Below are 19,653 nucleotides of genomic sequence, written 5' to 3' on the forward strand. Positions count from 1 at the left end.
ATCTCCTTTCTCCAACCCTATTTTGTCTTTATTTCTTGAAATTTGTCAGAACTAAACAGGTGTAAACATAACATGCCATGGTTTTATAGAGTGATGAGATTTAAAGAAGGGATTTAAGCATCAGACAAGGAGGTTTTATTTCCTTATGTCATCTAGTATATTTTTGCCTTTTTTAGCTATGATGGTTTATTGACCATCCTCGGAGGCCATCAGAGTGAGTTCTTCACCACTTGGCCTTACAAATTCATTTGTATTGCAAGTAATTAGTTGTATCTTTATGCATAGGGTAGACATGGACAGTTAGCATTTCATATAGCCTTAGGACAGAGTTTGTTCATCCCTATTTTGATGGCAAGGCTACTTTATCTTACTGTGTTTCCTCTGTGTCTAAGTATTTATTAATGTTTTTTAAGATTTTCAAGTCAAAATGGCAATTTGATATATGTATTTAGCCTGACTTCAGAATCGGGAGACACTTTTCAACCTCAAGCTCCCCACTGGCAGCGTGAGAGAAGGTGATAGGATGTCATAGGCTTGGCTTACACAAGTAAGCCTGCACAAGTGTGTAGATAGGCACAAACCCCTTTCCCGATTGCAGCATCTTTCCCAGTCCTGAGTTCAGCCCTTTCTCACCAGCATAATAACCTACATTTCTTTTAACTTTTATTTTAGGTTTGGGGGTACATGTAAAGGTTTGCTACATAGGTAAACATATGTCATGGGGGCTTGTTATACAGATTATTTCATCACCCAGGTATTAAGCCCAGTACCCAATAGTTATCTTTTTTGCTCCTCTCCCTCCTCCTACCCTCCCTACTCAAGTAGACTCCAGTGTCTGTTGTTTCTGTCTTTGTGTTCATAAGTTCTTATCATTTAGCTCCCACTTATAAGTAAGAACATGCAGTATTTGGTTTTCTGTTCCTACTTTAGTTTGCTAAGGATAATGGCCTCCAGCTCCATCCATGTTCCTGCAAAAGACATGACCTCATTCTTTTTTTATGGCTGATGTATATGTACCACATTTTCTTTATCCAATCTATAACCTATATTTCAAAATGAACACTGTGGGGTAATATCCAGAAGACAGAAAAGGAAATGTGTGATGGTTACCTTTGGAGTTACATCTTTCTGTCATCCAGTTATCCCATCTTTCTCCTGGGGACCTTGGGTTCTAGTGGCGTAAAGTCCTAGTCCATCAGGCAACAACCAGAGCATAGATCGGGATCCTCCGCAGCACCTTTGGGAGGGGTGCCAAGTTCAGAGTCCCAAAAAAAAAAAGGGGGGAAACCTACAACTCATACTCAGCTTCCACACACCATGAGTGACCCCACTAGGCAAAGTGATGAGTTGCTTCTTGTTTCAGTATTGTTCCGTAACAAACCATCCCAAACCTAATGACTTAAACTGCAATTTGCTATTTTTCCCTCTCATTTTTTGGGTCGATTGGGCTCAGTGGGATAGTTCTCATTTGGAGTCTCTCATGAAGTTGCAGACAGATGGCGGCTGGGGCTGGAATCACTGGAAGGTTGACTGGATATCCCAGAAGGCTTCTTCACTCCTTTGACCGCCTTCATTGTACCTCAACAGGCCTCCCTGCAGTAGACTAGCCAGGATTTCTTACATGGAGGCTCACGACACCAAAAACAGGAAGCAGAAACTGTCAGGCCTCAGAGGCAGCCTCAAAGCTAGCGCAACATCACTTCCATTATATTCAAACGATCACAGCAACCCAGATGCAAGGGAGTAGAGGCATAGACCCCTCCTCTCCACAGCACGTGTGTACTACAGCGGGAAAAGATGGCAGCCACCTTTGCAGATAAGCCACCACCACCACAAACAGGAAGCAAGAATTATTTGGGATGGAAGATTTTCCCTCTGCCCAGAGAGCCCTGAAAGAGCACCCTCCCTGCTACTCTTGGGTGGCCCAGTGATTAAAGGAGCAAAGTTTGTGCAAATATAATTGTGTAAAACATTGGAGAAAAGTAGTTTAATAAACTCACAATCACCCTTGGATTTCAGTAAACCAAGCAGATTAAAAAGTAAATAAAAGATATAGAGGCTTTAACTAAAAATCTAATCAAAAAATAATTAATAGATATTTATTTAACAGCACCCTTCAAATAAATAATTCATATTATTTTCTTAACTTGTAAAACTCAACTATAACTTAGGCCACAAAGAAAACCTGAAAAAAAGAGAACATATAATTTTTACAGTCCACCTATACCACCAAAAATAAAAATAAAAATCTAGAATTTAGCAATAGGGGATTAAACTCTTGCTTTTAAAAAAAGCACTTAGACACCACTGCACTCCAGCCTAGGCGACAGAACAAGACCTTGTCTCAAAAAAAAGCACTTTGAAGTTTTAAAGCACTCTCATAAATTACTGTTCAGTCCAAGAGGAAATCAAAACTGCAATTAACTGGGATCCTAGAAAATAATGACAATTGGAACATCTCAATAAAAACTTGTGGGATTTGGAAACATCATAGCCTTAAATTCTTTCATTATTAAACAAGAAAAAATGAAAACAAATGAGGTAAGAATTAGTTAAAACTTAGAAAATAATATGAAACGAATCTACCGACAGCAGAAACACGGAATCTATGAATGAAGAACAAAGTGATGAAAACAAAGCAAAATCAGTAGAACTGAGAAGTCTTTAAGAATGTCTTTGGAACTACCAGTATTACTGATGAATCTTTGAAAGACAAATCTAAAAAAGAAGGTCAGAACATTAAAATATGTAATTACTAAGAAAGACAAAAGGGCTATCACAACAAATAAGGAGATTTGTTTACCTGTAAGAATGTTCTGTGTACAAAGTACAAATCTATGCAAATGCTTTTAGAATCTTGATGAATGAATGATTTTCTAAGAAAGGATAAATTACAGAAATTGACTCAAAAAAAGTACAAAACCTGAATCAGTCAATATCTGTGGCAAACATTTTTAAAGGCATCTAAGAACTATACTTTTAAATAACAGCATGTCTAGAAAATTTTTGAGAGAATTATCTCATTCTTATGTACCTGTTATAAGAACAAGTAATTCTTGTGCTATTTCAGAAATACAGAACATATAAAAAGATGAAAATCCTCCCAGATTGTTTTGTGAAGTTAACATAAAGTAGCTCACAACAAAAGGAACGTGACCAAATTCACCTGTGAATTTGGGTGCAAAAATCCTAAATCAAAGATTATTAATTTCAGAACTTTTCAAAAGTTTATTTCAGAAATGTGCAGATAATTTTTATTAGAAAAAAATTTATAAAAGATATATCAGTAGGTGAAAATATAGGAACAATATAATGATCTTGATATCAAAAAGATATTTGATAGAGATTTAAAATATTACTTTTTGAAACTATCAACTGACCGTGAATAGGAAATTATTTCCTTAACATGAATAAAAATATCTATCCATAGGGTTATCTTACTTTATATCAAAAAGTTATTTGATATTTGCTTAAATTTTTTAAACACTTAAACTGGAATTAAAGTATATTTTTAACAGAAGTAAGGATAACTAAACTACTTTATTTATGAAATACTGAAGGTATTCCTGCTAAAGACAAGAATAAGATAAAGGCACCTGACATCACTGCTAATCAATGCAATAAAACAAGAAAAAGTAATAATAGGTAAATATTAGAAATGGAAAATATTAAATTATATCAACAGAAATACTGTAAGAGAATTCAGTAAAATATTTAAATACAAAATAAATATACTAAGAGTAGGATGCTAAAATAGAGAAAAGTTAAACTTTACAATATCAACAATAAAATGAATCTAGAAGTAAATGTTTAAAAGAAGGCTGGAACTTACATTCGAAAATCACAAATTTGGAATGTGCTATTGATGGATGAGAAAACATAAAAATATAAAAGGCCATTTTCTCCAACTTAATTTATGAATTACATTATTCTAAATCATTGTTTGGAGGAACAATCAGATGAGACTAGTGCAGATAATCTTGAAAAATAATAAAGATAGACTTATAAGATCAATATTACAATATGTTGTAAAACTGTAACAGTCAAAACTGCTGCTACAGATATAGACACATCAGAGAAGTGGAACAGAGATCTGAAAAAACAAATGAAAGACCAAGTGAGAATTTGCCTTATGATAAGGCTGGCATTAAATTAGTTGGAAAGTGGTAGATTGTTTAACAAATGGTATTTCTAAGTTAGCACAATTGGCTGATTTAGAAAAAGATGAAATAAATTTGAACTTGTACCTCACACCTCATAGCAAAATATATTCCAGATGAAAATAGTTAACATTTACTGAGTAATTTTGTATGTCAGGGACTGTTATTTATAGGCTGGGCACAGTGGCTGATGCCTGTAATCCCACCACTTTGGGAGGCCAAGGCCTCCTGAGATCAGGAGCTCGAGACCAGCCTGACCAACATGGTGAAAACCCGTCTCTACTAAAAATACAAAATTCGCCGGGTGGCGCACTCCTGTAATCCCAGCTACTTGGAAGGCTGAGGCAGGAGAATCACTTGAACCTGGGAGACAGAGGTTACAGTGAGCTGAGATTGCACCATTGCACTCCAGCCTGGGCAACAAGAGCAAAACTCCGTCTCAAAAATTTTAAAAAGTTATTTATTATTTTCATTAATCCTTACAATAATCTCATGATCTAGGATCAATTATTTAACCCATTTTACAGAAAAGAAAACAGAAGTTAATTAATTTGTCCAAGATAACACAGTAAGTTGCAGAACCAGATCTTGAATACTAGTAGTTTGGCTCTAGAGTACACATTCTATAAACATAGAAAAATGAAACTATAACTAAAAAAAAAAAAAAAAGAATGATGAAACCTTTTTTTTTTTTTTTTTTTAAGGACAGAGTTTCACTCTTGTTGCCCAGGCTGGAGTACAATGGCGTGATCTCGGCTCACCGCAACCTCCACCTCCTGGGTTCAAGCGATTCTCCTGCCTCAGCCTCCCAAGTAGTTGGGATTACAGGCACCTGCCACCACGCCCAGCTAATTTTATATTTTTAGTAGAAACGGGGTTTCTCCATGTTGGTCAGGCTGGTCTCAAACTCCCAACCTCAGGTAATCTGCCCATCTCAGCCTCCCAAAGTGCTGGGATTCAGGCATGAGCCACCGTGCCCAATGACGAAGGCCTTTCTAAGGGGTATGAAAAAATAGACTCTATGGGCCAGAGACAGTGGCTCATGCCTGTAATCCCAGCAATTTGGGAGGCTGAGAGTGGTAGACCATCTGAGCTCAGAAGTTTGAGACCAGCCTGGGCAACATGGTGAAAACCCGTCTCTACCAAATAGAAAAAACAATTAGCCCGGTGTGGTGGTGCATTCCTGTAGTCCCAGCTACATGGGAGGCTGAGGTGGGAGGATCACTTGAACCTAGGAGGCAGACTTTGCAGTGAGCTGAGATCACGCCACTGCACTCCAACCTGGGGGACAGAGTGAAACCCCATCTAAAAAAAAAAAAAAAAAAAAATAGACTCTATGGATTGATATAATTGGCTACCCACATAAACTTATTTAACTTCTGTACATCAAAAAATACCATCAGTAAAATTTTTAAAAATCACAAAAAAAAAAAACATAGCTTACATAACCAGTATATTAGTCTGCTCTCATACTGCTATAAAGAACTACCCAAGACTGGGTGATTTATAAAGAAAAGAGGCTTGACTCCCAGTTCTGTATGGCTGGGGAGGCCTAAGGAAATTTACAATCATGGCAGAAGGGGAAGCACATATGTCTTACGCGGCGGCAGGTGAGAAAGTGTGTGAGCGAGTGCAGGGGAACTGCCCTCTATAAAACCATCAGATCTCATGAAACATACTCACTATCATGAGAACAGCATGGAGAAAACTGTCCCCATAATCCAATCACTTCTCTTTCTCCACATGTGGGGACTACAATTCAAGGTGAGATTTGGGTGGGGACACAAAGCCTAACCGTATCAATCAGTTTCATCATTACTCTATAAAGAGCTCTTACAAATCAATAAAAAAGATTTTTTAAAAAAATCAAAACCTCAGTAAAAGTGGGCAAAGTATATGAACAGACAAATCATTAAAGGTGAAATACAAAGGACTTATATATATATATATGTAGTATGTGGGTGTGTGTGTATATACATGTGTGAGTGTATATATGTATATATATACACACACATATATCTTTATATCTTTACATATACATATACACACACATTTTAAAAACTTTCATCTCACAAATAATAAAACTGAACATGGAAACAATAATACAATTCCTTCAGATAGTCAAATTGGCAAAAATGTTTAATTCTAAAACTGTAAGTGAAAGTGTAGGAAAATAGAAATCTCATAAAATAGTACTGGAACTACGAGTGAATATCACTTTTTATAGAAGACAGTTTGACAGTATCAAAAACTGTTAAAATGTCCATAAACTCTGACCCAGAAATTCTACCTCGAACAATTTGTTCTAAAACAATTGACAGATGTATGAAAATACTTATGAATGGTTTTATCACAGCATTGTTTATAATAGAGAAAAATTAGATACACTCTTAATATCCAACAATAAAGAAATTCTTAACTGCATTTGGTGCTTCCATGTGATAGAAGATTCTACAACCATTGAAAATGACAGGGGAGAAGTGGTCACAGTAAACTACTTTAAAACTTTTATACAGGATGATCCCATTTTCCTAAATATATCCACCACTGGGTGTGTGTCTGTGCTCTGTGAAGATAAGCACAAAATATTAATTCCGAATGCTCTAATTTAACATTCCCTTCTCCCTTCCTCTTCTTTCTTTTTTCATTGTGGATTTTTCAACTAAAGAGATACCATTTTTATTTCTACCCTTTCCTTCATTTTTCTAGTTTCCTCGTGTTACCAAATATTTCCTGTGTGCTTTCATCTTACCCTCAGTTCTGGCATCCAAAGACATTATTATGGAGAACGTGCCAGTTTGTGTGTCAGCAAAATGAATCAAATAACTAAAAGAGTTGACCTTGGATCCCTTTCCATGAACAGCACATAAAAGGCAGGCTATTATGAGATTTATAGGCAGGGCAAGTTTGAGGCAGAGAAAAGGGGAGCCGAGAAGGATCAGAGCATCACCACTCCCAACACACCCTTCTGTTTGCCCATGGCTCCAGCTTTGGGGAAGACGAAGGAGCAAGACAGGGTCTCGCTCTGTTGCCCAGCTGGAATGCCCTGCAGCGGTGCCATGATAGCCCACTGCAGCCTCAAACTCTTGGGCATCCTTCTGCCTCAGCCTCCCAAGTAGCTAGGGCTAAGGGCACACACGTCAGGCTCATTTTTTTTATTTTTGTAGACACAGGGTCTCACTGTGTTGCCAGGCTGGTCTCTAACTCCTAGGCTAAAGTGATCCGCCTGCGTCAGCCTCCTAAAGTACTGAGATTATAGGCATGAACCGCCTCACCTGGCCAGCAAGATAACTTTGAATGTGTCTGTGTGTATATACATTTTTATGTATACAGATATACATACATTTTATACATACCTCTATCTACACATATGTAGACATACATATATATGTATGTATGTGCACATTTATATATGTGTGTGTGTGCGTGCATGCGTGTGTATGAATTTTACATGGAAAACCAAAATATCCAAGTGAAAGGGAAAGGCTGAGAACAGGGAGACTGGTTTACTTGGTGGCCAAGTGTTAGAAGATGAGCAAGAATGAGGGCAGGGCAGAATGAATGGGTATGAAGGGTCTTTATGAAACAGAATCAGAGCTTTCTCTGCTTCTCCCTGACTGTGGCAGAAGATGGCTGCTCCCTCATCCCTAGGTTCCCACTTTACATTCCCTCTATTCAAATGATCAGTCCTGACTGATCACTCAGTGCTCATTCCAAATTCACTGGAGAGAGAATCTGATCGCTCTAGCTCAGCATAGTTGTCCACCTCTGGTCCAGTCAACTGTGGTCAAGCTCAGGGTCACAGATCACAAATGTGGTTGCTGGGGTCCATTTGACTACTGTCTGTCTTCACCTCTAGACTATATTCTTCATGAGGACAGGGACCTCAACATTTGCTCAACACTGTCTGCAGCACTTTTGAGGACATAGCCGGCACTCAAAACCCATTTGTCAAAAGGATAAATGCAAAAATAAATTAACAAATGAAGAGAATCATAGGGTAGAAGGCTAACTATTAAGTCATCCTATCCAGCCATCCATTCATTGTTCATGTGTTTAATTCATCAGTAGAGCACCACCTTTGGCAGGATTGTGTCAATTGCCTTCAATATGTCAATGAGGTTTTGTGGTCTAGCCTGAGTTTACAAGAATGATTTAAGTTAGAAACTATGCTCATAATTCCAAACAACTGACTTTGGAAACCTAATTCATTAGTAACTTGAGAAATACCTATAGCCCTCCAAACAAGATAATCAATGGGAGAACTAGGCCAGAGAAAAAAGGTATTTGTCAGAGGAAACTTGGCGTATATGTTATACTTTTTCAATCTAATTATTTTAGAGTTCTTCCTGTGAAATCCAATCTCCTTAGATGACCTCCGTTCATAGGAAACTATTTGGTTTAATCTGTGGGAGCCATAGCTTATTTTTAACCATCTCCAAAGTCCAGCTCCCTCTCCACTGAGCGTGCCTGATGCCCAAACAGATGTCTCATAACACTCAGCACACATGAGCTCACCACTGGCAACTCTTTTGCACACAATCGGCCCACACCTCTTGTCACATCTCCCTGTCATCCCACAAACTCAAATTCAGAACTTGCAGGCAAGCTCAAACTCTTACCACAATAATAGAAAAGCAGACCTCCAATTTTGAAATTTCAATTTATTAGTATTTTTTAAAATCTAATGACCAACCAGAAAATATGCAATACAAAGCATTAACCAAAGTAATTAGTATAAAGAAATGTGCAAACTGGCTGCCCCAAAAAAATTCAGATTAAATTATCCAAGGAAAAGGTTTCAAAGGAATTCAAATTTTGATGGAGGCCAGGCACGGTGGCTCACAGCTATAATCCCAGCACTTTGGGAGGCTGAGGCCGGCGGATCACCTGAGGTCAGGTGTTCGAGACTAGCCTGGCCAATATGACGAAACCCTATCTCTACTAAAAATACAAAAAAATTAGCCAGACATGGTGGCACACACCTGTAATTCCAGTTACTTGGGATGCTGAGACAGGAGAATCGCTTGAACCTGGGAGGCAGAGGTTGTAGTGAGCCAAGATCACTCTCACAGAGTGAGACTCCATCTCAAAAAAAACAAAAAATGTTGATGGAATTATAGAATATTAGGACTGAAAGGCCCTGAATGTCATCTAGCCGGTACAACTTTATTGGACAGATGAAGAAACTGAGGCTCATAGAGAGAAAATGACTTGCCCCAGGTTTCACAATGATTATGTTAGTGGCAGGACTAGAGGTAGAACTCTGCCTCCTGACTGCAACCCACAAAGCAGACCACAGCCCCCACCACCAGTGTCCTGTCTCTATACTCCTCAGACCATCAATGCCTGGAGTTCAAACCCAGGGAAATCCAGAACCTGATCAACAAGATATTTCATCTTGATCATTTCATCATAACCATTTCAGAATATGTCACCTCCAATTGAAGCAAAGCTTTTTGTTGATGAACAATTTCCTTTGATAAAGCAATCAAAGGTAACCCAAAAATTATTTTTAGAGGTAACGTGAACCTTTCAAGTGTGGAAGCCAAGGGAAGTACATAGGATTCTTGCCATCCTTTCTCCAAGAACCTAGGAGATGTCCAAGGAGACCATGGGGAGGTGACGGAGAAGCCCTAAACTCATAGCTGTGTTCATGGATCCTTGACCTTTGGAGAGCCTAAACCCACAGGGAAAAATCAGAGCTTTCTAAGACATCTTGCGGCACCTCGGAGCTCCGGTGTGTGAGCAGTATCTGTTGAGTGCCAACTTGAACTTGAACGTTGAGCTCTTTAGAGCAACTCTAGGCTCCAGAAGAGAAGCCCTTGCGGCTGCCTCAGAGGTGCTCACCAACCAGTTAAGGAGCAATGTTTCTAATGGGAAACATTTAGAGAAAAGTGCCACACGGCAAATTATATTCCTCATTGAACAAATATTTGTGGAGGGCATAGGGTGGACCAAGCTGGACATCTTGCAAGAAAAGAGTAAGACATCAATTGAAAGACATAAGCACAGACCAGATCCCAAAGGGCTGTATGCCAGTTGGAGGTGTTTGGCTTTTACTTTAAAGGTGATGGGGAATCACTGAAGAATTTTGAGCTGGAGAGTGAATTGGCCAGACTTAGGTTCAGGAAGAATCGCTTAGCTGTGTCAAGAGCTGCTGGATTATGGTCAAGTCCTACACCATGTGTTGCTATCTACTAGTCTTTCAAGAAATCATTTGCACTTTTAGTCTATATTCAGGAATACAGTATGAAGAGGATGAGTTCCTGAGGCAGAGCTAGGTTTTAATCCCACTCTGCCACTTACTAGCTGTGTAGTCTTGAGCAAGTTATTTAAATAGGTGTGAGACTTCAGTTTTTTTCTGTACAATGAAAATAATGATGCTTAACTGACAGAGTTTTGATGATAAATAAAGACGCTAATGTACCTGGACATTTCAGATGGTCCTCCCACCACCATGAGATACAGCCAAATCAAAATGGCACTTTCAAGCCTAGGAGGAAGGCCAGCTGGCATCGTGCTAAGCCTTCATTTAGCTGGAGATATTGTTGCATTTTCTTCTTAGAATTTAATCTGAGAAATGTTTGCTAATGTGTGAAAATATTTGGCATTCATTCCTGTAAATGAGGACGCTGAGGTAAACTGAGGTCAAAGCCAAATCTTGGATCTGAATCAAACCACACAAAACCAGTACTGTAGAAAATAAAACTGGGTCACCAAGACTAGTGTTATGAAGTGAGAGTTCCAATCATCCTAGCAACCTTTTAACCAAACACTGGTGCAGATTTGCTGGCCTACATGACACTGAGAACATCTGGCCTTTCTATTATCCTCTTGCAAGCAAAAAACGATGTTGTGTAAACTGATCTTTAGACCAATTATGTGGTCTAAATGTTACTGTGTTTGTGCTGGCACCTCTGACTCCAGGTTTTAAGAACTTATTGTAACCACACCCTCTTACAAAGACTATGGGTCTTACTGTATATTACCCCAGGGATTTGTTGATGCCGAGTCTGCACCTTTTTTCAGGAAGATAAGTACGTGTAAATTCATCATCAATCAAACGTGTGTGCAGTGCGCCGTGGGAGGTCCTATAAGAAATAAGTTACAGGGCTTAGTGGCAGCAGGAGGAGAGGACAGACAGGAGAGAGCAGGCTCTAGGAGCTGCTTTGTTTTTCCCTACATTTTTGCTACATTTTTTCCTATATACCAATTTTATTATAGAAGCCAGGTATGGAGTATAGAAGCTGTAGTCTGCAGCTCGCTCAGAAGGCACTAAACTAGGAGTTGGAACACCTGATACCACCTCCAACTGGCCTTTCCACCACAGACAGGGTCTGATTGTGTCTGCGCATCCCCACCTGCAGAGACAGCATTAGACTCAGCTTCGTTTACCAAACACAGTGCGCCAGGCACTGTTCCAAGGCCGTCGTAACATTGATTAAGGGAGTCCTCCTAATCCTGTAGTGACAGGTGATATGAATACCCCCACCTCACATCACACTGTGGGGTGTCCCACAGTGGGGGCAGGGCAGACGCTGGGAGCTTGCCCCCTCCCCTCTGGCTGCCTGATGAGAGCTCTGGGCTTTTGTGCTCAGCTCTAAAGGATCAGGTGGTGGGGAGTTGGGGAAAGTCTATAATGAACCTCAGCACAATGCTCTGGAGTAGGTGACCCATGGGTGTACCCCTAGGGTGTTACTGACCAGAGGAAGGAGGACTCTCTGCCTCCACCACCACCATTTTAGCCCACCCCATCGCCATCCCTCTGCTGCTCTGGCCAAGACACCATTGGCGGCAGCTGGAAGTGCTGACCTCAGGTCTTCCTCCCCACCTCACTCCCCGCCACTGCCCTTTTTCATCCCATCTTCAGGGGACAGATGTGAGAGACCATCTTTTAGTCTGTGGATGCTTTCAGACCTTTTTGAAAACCGCTGGGAATCCTAACGTGGATGATGAACAGAGATATTGGCAGAAGAAGGCTGGGAGCTCCTGATTTTGTCTCTGGACAAAACAGCCTCTGGTGAAAACAGTAGAGTGACTTATTTCAATTGAAGAGAATAAGTACCTGAGCTTCTGGATTAATTAATTAGCCTCCCCTCTCGCCCAGCCTGGTGGCCAGCTCTGGAGGGGATCTGAAGCCGGATGAGCACTCGACCCCAGGCACCAGCAGCTCCTTCCCCAGGATGAGGGTTTCCCTTCATCTTTAAAGGACGCGAATCTCTTGAGCCTCTCAGTCTGACTTAGCATGTCTAGGAACGAAGGGCAGAACAGATAGCACAGTAAATCCCAGCTCTAAATTGTCGTCGCGGGAATTCATCACAGATGGTAATCATTAGGGCCCTCACATCTTAAAGGAAAGCTTTATCCAGAATCATAAATAAACTGTAACCGAGGCTTAGATTTATAAAGCTATAAAAGAGGGCAGCTTGAACAGCCGGGAATGTGCAGTACTGGGTTACAAAATCGGCATCATGCCTGAAAGGCTGGACATAAACCGGGAGCTCTGGGCAGTGCAACGAGGAGGGGGTAACTTCTTTGTGCAGTGAGTGGAACTCGAATCAGAGCCTCCCCCGCTTAGCACCTGGTTTAATCACATGAAATGCAAGCTCAGAGAAACAAGGGTGCTGACATCTAAACATAGCATTGCAACTCCTAAACCAATTGCAGTCCCATCAAGTTCGGCCCTTCCTCACCAAGATGCCCTCTGACTAATGCTATGTTCTAGGAATTAATTTTCAGTTTATTGCTAAGGTTTCCCACCCCCAACTTTTCCTGAGTGGCTCAGACAACTCCGTTTTTACTAAGAGTCCCTGTACCATGCAGAACACCCTGTGAGGCTGTGAGCTGTGGAGCAGCAAAGCACAAAACAAGGCTGCAGCCTTCCAGAACTTTCTCGTCTGGCCAGGGAGGCAAGGCATTTACAGATGAAATAACTGTAGTATGCAGGCTGCAATGTGTGGTGTAGGCTGTAACTAGAGAACTCAAGGAAGCAAAGGGTAAGTGGAGGCTGGAGTCACTGTGGGGGAAACGTGTGGAGGAAAAGGGACATGATTTATGACTTGAAGGACGCACAGGGCTGTGCACAGGGAGGGAAGGTTTGCTCAGCCCCACTGCCTCCCACAAGCATGCAGCTTGTCCCTATTGTGGCCCATCCTGAGCCAAGTCTCTAATAACACACTCTCATTTTCCTCTTGTCCTAGAGCTAATTTAAGCAGCAATTGTTCCCCAAATTCCACACCTCACCCTCTTCATTCCCGTTCAGGCTTGTCCCTAAAAGGCCTGGAAAGGGAAACTCATTGCTCTCTGGACATATCTCATTCAGGCTGGACACCACAGGATAACTTCCATTCTGGAGCATGTGGCCAGGAACAATTCCACACCCCAGCCCCAGGCCCAGCACAGAGGGCAGCCTCAGAGAGGAGCAACCCCACCCCGGCCTCCGTGAGGAACAATGCTGTAGGCATCCAGACATGCCAGAGAGGGAACAATAAGATGCCCCACAGGCATGGGAAGTGAGGGAGGCCAGGAGCCCTCAGGAGGGCGGGTACACACCCAGGCAAGTGGCCAAGTGAGCTCACACCAGCACAGAATTTGATGAGCAGGAGGACCCGTCTCCCCTCCATTGCAGAGCTGAGTGTTGCACGGAAGCTCCTGAGTGCCAGATGAGACTAGAGGGTATCTAGTCGGGGACAGAGAAAGCACGCCTGTGCCTCTGGAGAGCAGAGCAGACACACCATAGGGGACCCAGGGCTACTTAAGGCTGGCTTTGGACGCGACTTTCAGGAGGCTGCTGTAAGGGGTTCCAGGGTCTTCACTGCATTGTTCAGTTGAGTACCCAAGAAGGGTAGGGGAAAAGCAGAATTCAGGGTAGATGCCTGCTTGGCAATAGAATGTCCCCAGGTTGTATTTCTTAAGGTACACAGGTTGTCGGTTCCTGTGACGACAACTAAGGGTACCTGCACAGGTGCAGCCGCATGTAGAAGAGGGATTCCCACAGCCAGAACAAGGGCAGGATAAACTGTTTATTATTTACTAGCACGTTGCAGAAGGCAAGGCATGGATGGGGAAGCTGTTTTGGTCACATCAGTAGAGATAGCTGCCTCCTTCATTCATTGCCCGGAACAAGCGCTTGAGGGGCCACGGGCGAGGTAAATGCATCAGGGGTTCCACGACAACTCCAATCACAGATTCTAGCTACATCCTTGAATTACAATATAGGAGAAGCTCGTGGTGTTAACCTTCTGCCGTTTCCAGGCATGTAATTGAAATGAATCAGAATAAATGACTTTTGTTTGTGCAATATGAGGACCCCTTCCAGAAGGCAAAGTAGCAGCAGGAAGGATAATTCTGGAGTCTATTTTGGGTTAGAATCACCAATCCCCACCTCTTCCTAGTTGTGTGGCCTTGAAAAAGTAACCTCGCTTTTCTGAACCTGTTTCCTCATCTGTGCAATGGAACAGTTAATAATACCCGGTTAGCAGGGCTGTTGAGGAGATTCAGTTTGACGACCTCTGTACACAGCAACCAATTAAGGTCAGTCTCCTTCCCTTTCTCCCACTTGAGAGAGTTAGACTCCAGGAAAAGATAAATTTTGCAACACAGTCCAGGAAAAGAAAGCGGGGAGCTCACTTGTCCTCAAGTTCTACTATGTGCCACTGGAGAGTTGTCACCAACAGGGGCCTGCTTTCCACATATTCCTTGCAAGCCGCCCACTGCAGCACCGCAGGCCCTGATGTGAGGCCATCCGCTCATGCTTCCTTCTCTCCGGTTCTCTTCTAGGGGCGCTGCATCAACTTCACCAGGGTCAAGAACAACCAGCCGGCCAAGTACCCGCTCAACAACGCCTACCACACCTCCTCGCCACCTCCTGCCCCCATCTACACCCCCCCGCCTCCTGCGCCCCACTGCCCTCCCCCGCCCCCCAGCGCCCCCACCCCTCCCATCCCGTCCCCACCTTCCACCCTTCCCCCTCCTCCCCAGGCTCCACCTCCCAACAGGGCACCTCCTCCCTCCCGCCCTCCTCCAAGACCTTCTGTCTAGAGCCCAAAGTTCCTGCTCTGGGCTCTCTCAGAAACTTCAGGAGGTGTTAGAACAAGTCTTTCCAGTTAGAGAAGAGGAGTGGTGATTAAGCCCACTGATCTTCACACATTGCTAAAAATTGGTTGGCAATGCCAGTATACCAACAATCACGATCGGTGGAAAGAAACAGATATTTTAAATTGCCAGAAAACAAATGAGGAGGCAACCACAGTCACATTTATAGCCAGCCATCTATCACCTCTAGAAGGTTCCAGAGACAGCAAAACTGCAAGATGCTCTCAACAGGATTATGTCTCATGGAGACCAGTAAGAAAATCATTTATCTGAGGGTGAAACACAGAGTTGGATAAGAAATACATTGCTGGGTTTCTAAAATGCTGCCCTCCTGCCTCCACTCCACCTCCATCCCTGGACTTTGGACCCTTGGCCTAGGAGCCTAAGGACCCTCACCCCTGTGCACCACCCAGGAAAGAGGAAATCTTTGCCTACAACTTTGGAAATACTGGGGTCCCTGGTGTGGTAAGAAACTCAACATCAGACAGGTATGCAAAAGGATGTTCTCCTGGGGTTTGCAGGTGTATAAAAATATGCCATCTTTTCCTTGCAAATTCTTCGTTTCCAAGTGAGAAAGGGAGCAGGTGTTTACTGATGGAAAAGGTATGTTGCTTTGTTGATGTGTAAGTGAAATCAGTTGTGTGCAATTGACAGGGGCGTATTGATGGGAGCATCAGTCAGTTTCTAAAACCCACAGGCCATCAGCAGCTAGAGGTGGCTGGCTTTGGCCAGACATGGTCCCTAAATCAACAGACAATGGCATTGTCGAAGAGCAACCTGTTAATGATTCATGTGAAAAATCAAGGTTTGACTTCAGTTTAAATCACTTGAGGTATGAAGTTTATCCTGTTTCCAGAGATAAACATGAGTTGATCTTCCCAAAATACCATCATTAGGACCTATCACACAATATCACTAGTTTCTTTTTTTTTTTTCTTGGTAAAGCTGTGCACCAGAGACTTCTGGGTAGAGCTGAGAGACTATGGTCCTGACATAATAAGGATCTTTGATTAACCCCCATAAGGGATGCGTGTGTATACAAATATATTTCTCTTTGGCTTTTCAACATAGAACATCAGCTGTTAACCAAGGGGAAATACATCAGATCTGCAACACAGAAATGTTCTGCCTGAAATTTCCACCATGCCTGGGACTCACCCCATTTCTCCAGGTCTTTCTGGATCTGTTTAATCAGTAAGCCCTATAATCACTTGCTAAACACTGGGCTTCATCGCCCAGGGGTAAAAACAGAGCTCCTTGTCATGGGCCTCCTGCATCAGCCTGTTCAAAATTATCTCCCTCCACAAGTCCTAAACTTCCTGTCCCAAGCCCCCCAAATTCTCAAATCTTTTCTGGAACAAAGCAGAATATAAAATAAATATCAATTTAATGGCTTGGGCTATGGTCTCCAAAGATCCTTCAAGAATACATCAAGCCAGCTTCATTTGCTCACTTTACTTAGAACCGAGATATAAGGGCCTGGGATGCATTTATTTTATCAATACCAATTTTTGTGGCCATGGCAGACATTGCTAATCAATCACAGCACACTTCCTATTAAGCCCACTGATTTCTTCACAATCCTTCTCAAATTACAACTCCAAAAAGCCGCCACTCAACAGTCAGACGAACCCAACAACAGTCAGATGAGAGAAATGAAACCTACTTTGCTATCTGTATCTTAGAAAGCAAAAACAAACAGGAGTTTCCAGGGAGAATGGGAAAGCCAGGGAGCATAAAAGGTACAGTCAGGGGAAAATAGATCTAGGCAGAGTGCCTTAGTCAGGGACCACGGGCGCTGAATCTGCAGTGCCAACACCAAACTAACGCATCTCCAAGTGTACCTCCAACCCTAGCCTTCTCCCACAGCTGCCTACAACAGAGTCTCCCAGCCTTCTCAGAGAGCTAAAACCAGAGATTTCCAGACTCATGAAAGCAACCCCCCAGCCTCTCCCCAACCCTGCCGCACTGTCTATTTCTTTAGAACACTAGGCTTCTTCTTTCATGTAGTTCCTCGTAAGCAGGGGCCAGAATATCTCAGCCACCTGCAGTAACATTGCTGGGCCCCTGAAAACCATTCCGCAGGAGAATGGGTTCCCCAGGCTCACAGTGTAGAGACGTTGAGCCCATCACAACTGTTTTGACTGCTGGCAGTCTAAAACAGTCCACCCACCCCATGGCACTGCCGCGTGATTCCCGTGGCCATTCAGAAGTTCAAGCCAAGATGCTGACGTTGCTGAGCAACGAGATGGTGAGCATCAGTGCAAATGCACCATTCAGCACATCAGTCATATGCCCAGTGCAGTTACAAGATGTTTTGGCGAAGCATTTTGATGGAATAGGGAACTGCAAATGTATGATGATTTTGAAAAGGCTCCGCAGGATTTGTTCTTAAAACCGACTCAGTGTGTCATCCCGGGTTATTTAGAATTACAGTTAAGAAGGAGAAACTTCTATAGACTCTATGAACAAGGTGATATCTTCATAGTGGGCTATTACAGGCAGGAGAATGTTTTAACTGGTTTACAAAATCCATCAATACTTGTGTCATTCCCTGTAAAAGGCAGGAGACATGTGATTATGATCAGGAAACTGCACAAAATTATTGTTTTCAGCCCCCGTGTTATAGTCCTTTTGAACTGTTTTTTTTTTTTATTAAAGCCAAATTTGTGTTGTATATATTCGTATTCCATGTGTTAGATGGAAGCATTTCCTATCCAGTGTGAATAAAAAGAACAGTTGTAGTAAATTATTATAAAGCCGATGATATTTCATGGCAGGTTATTCTACCAAGCTGTGCTTGTTGGTTTTTCCCATGACTGTATTGCTTTTATAAATGTACAAATAGTTACCGAAATGACGAGACCCTTGTTTGCACAGCATTAATAAGAACCTTGATAAGAACCATAGTCTGTTGACAGCCAGCTCAGTTTCTTGCCTGAAGCTTGGTGCACCCTCCAGTGAGACACAAGGTCTCTCTTTTACCAAAGTTGAGAACAGAGCTGGTGGATTAATTAATAGTCTTGGATATCTGGCCATGGGTAACCTCATTGTAACTATCATTAGAATGGGCAGAGATGATCTCGAAGTGTCACATACACTAAAATCCAAACACTATGTCAGATGGGAGTAAAATCCATTAAAGAACTGGAAAAAAATAATTATAAGATGATAAGCAAATGTTTCAGCCCAGTGTCAATTCAGTGAAAAAAATTAATGCTGTGTAAAATGGGTTGAATTAGTTTGCAAACTATATAAAGATATATGCAGTAAAAAGTCTGTTAATGCACATCCTGTGGGAATGGAGTGTTCTAACCAATTGCCTTTTCTTGTTATCTGAGCTCTCCTGTATTATCATACTCAGATAACCAAATTAAAAGAATTAGAATATGATTTTTAATACACGTAACATTAAACTCTTCTAACTCTTTCTTCTTTCTGTGATAATTCAGAAGATAGTTATGGATCTTCAATGCCTCTGAGTCCTTATTATAAAAAATCAGTTATCACTATACCATGCTATAGGAGACTGGGCGAAACCTGTACAATGACAACCCTGGAAGTTGCTTTTTTAAAAAAAATAATAAATTTCTTAAATCAACTCTTTTTTCTGGTTATTTGTCTGTTTGTTATAAAAATAAAGTGCAATGTATTCAAGTCCTCAATATCCTGATCATAATACAGTGGTTGCTGTGCTATACATTAAAGTACATTTCTCAAATGATTTCATGCCTTCCACTAATTTCTCTACTGTCTGGATTACTGTCATTTCTTCCTTAGCTGTCAGACATTCAAAATTTTTTTTATTTCTCATAAATTTCAAATCAAAAATGTAATCCACACTAAGAGAAAATAAATAAAAAGTGAAAACAGAGAACATACAGGAAAAATATAGTGCCTCAGGATTGTGTTTGGCTAACATAGCAGAAAGGCAACTAGGATTGATTTTTACAAGGAGTCCAGAGATTTGCAGCAACCCAAGAACCAGACAGTGTTGTGGACAGTGCTGCAATCAATACCCTTCTATGTACATCTCAAAATCTTTGTATTGCTTCTGCATTTCTGATACAACTCACTTTATCCCTCCTAGCAGTTTTAATCCAGCTCCTCCTTTTAAATATTTTGTGGGTAGAAGAGCATCTCCTTCTAGTTCCTGAATTTATTTCTTTGTAAGATCTCATTAAGCCTTGACTACATCTTAATTGGAATAAAACCATCCACAAACAGAAAGTCATGCCACAGGTTTTTTCTAAGTTTTCATTAGTATTTGCTTTTTAATAGGTTTGGGCACGTACACATTTTAAAATTATATCTTTAATAAGTGTGTTTTGGGGGTTTTTTGGAGACAGGATCTTACTCTGTCACCCAGGCTGGAGTGTAGTGACGCAGTCGTGGC

At 41.6% G+C, this 19,653-nt stretch overlaps 1 protein-coding gene across 1 annotated transcript in view; it reads left to right on the forward strand.

Annotated features, from left to right (window-relative positions):
• The window catches only part of ANTXR1 (ANTXR cell adhesion molecule 1), a 238,428-nt gene extending 219,570 nt beyond the window's left edge, over positions 1-18,858 (forward strand). The window contains exon 18 of the mRNA XM_025353548.1: positions 14,943-18,858. Coding sequence (XP_025209333.1) covers positions 14,943-15,203 — 261 coding nt within the window. The 3' untranslated portion in view covers positions 15,204-18,858. The remainder of the gene's footprint in view (positions 1-14,942) is intronic.
• The last annotated feature ends 795 nt before the right edge of the window (positions 18,859-19,653 follow it).

The sequence above is a fragment of the Theropithecus gelada genome, chromosome 13 (assembly GCF_003255815.1).
Source record: "Theropithecus gelada isolate Dixy chromosome 13, Tgel_1.0, whole genome shotgun sequence".
Lineage (NCBI taxonomy): Eukaryota > Metazoa > Chordata > Mammalia > Primates > Cercopithecidae > Theropithecus > Theropithecus gelada.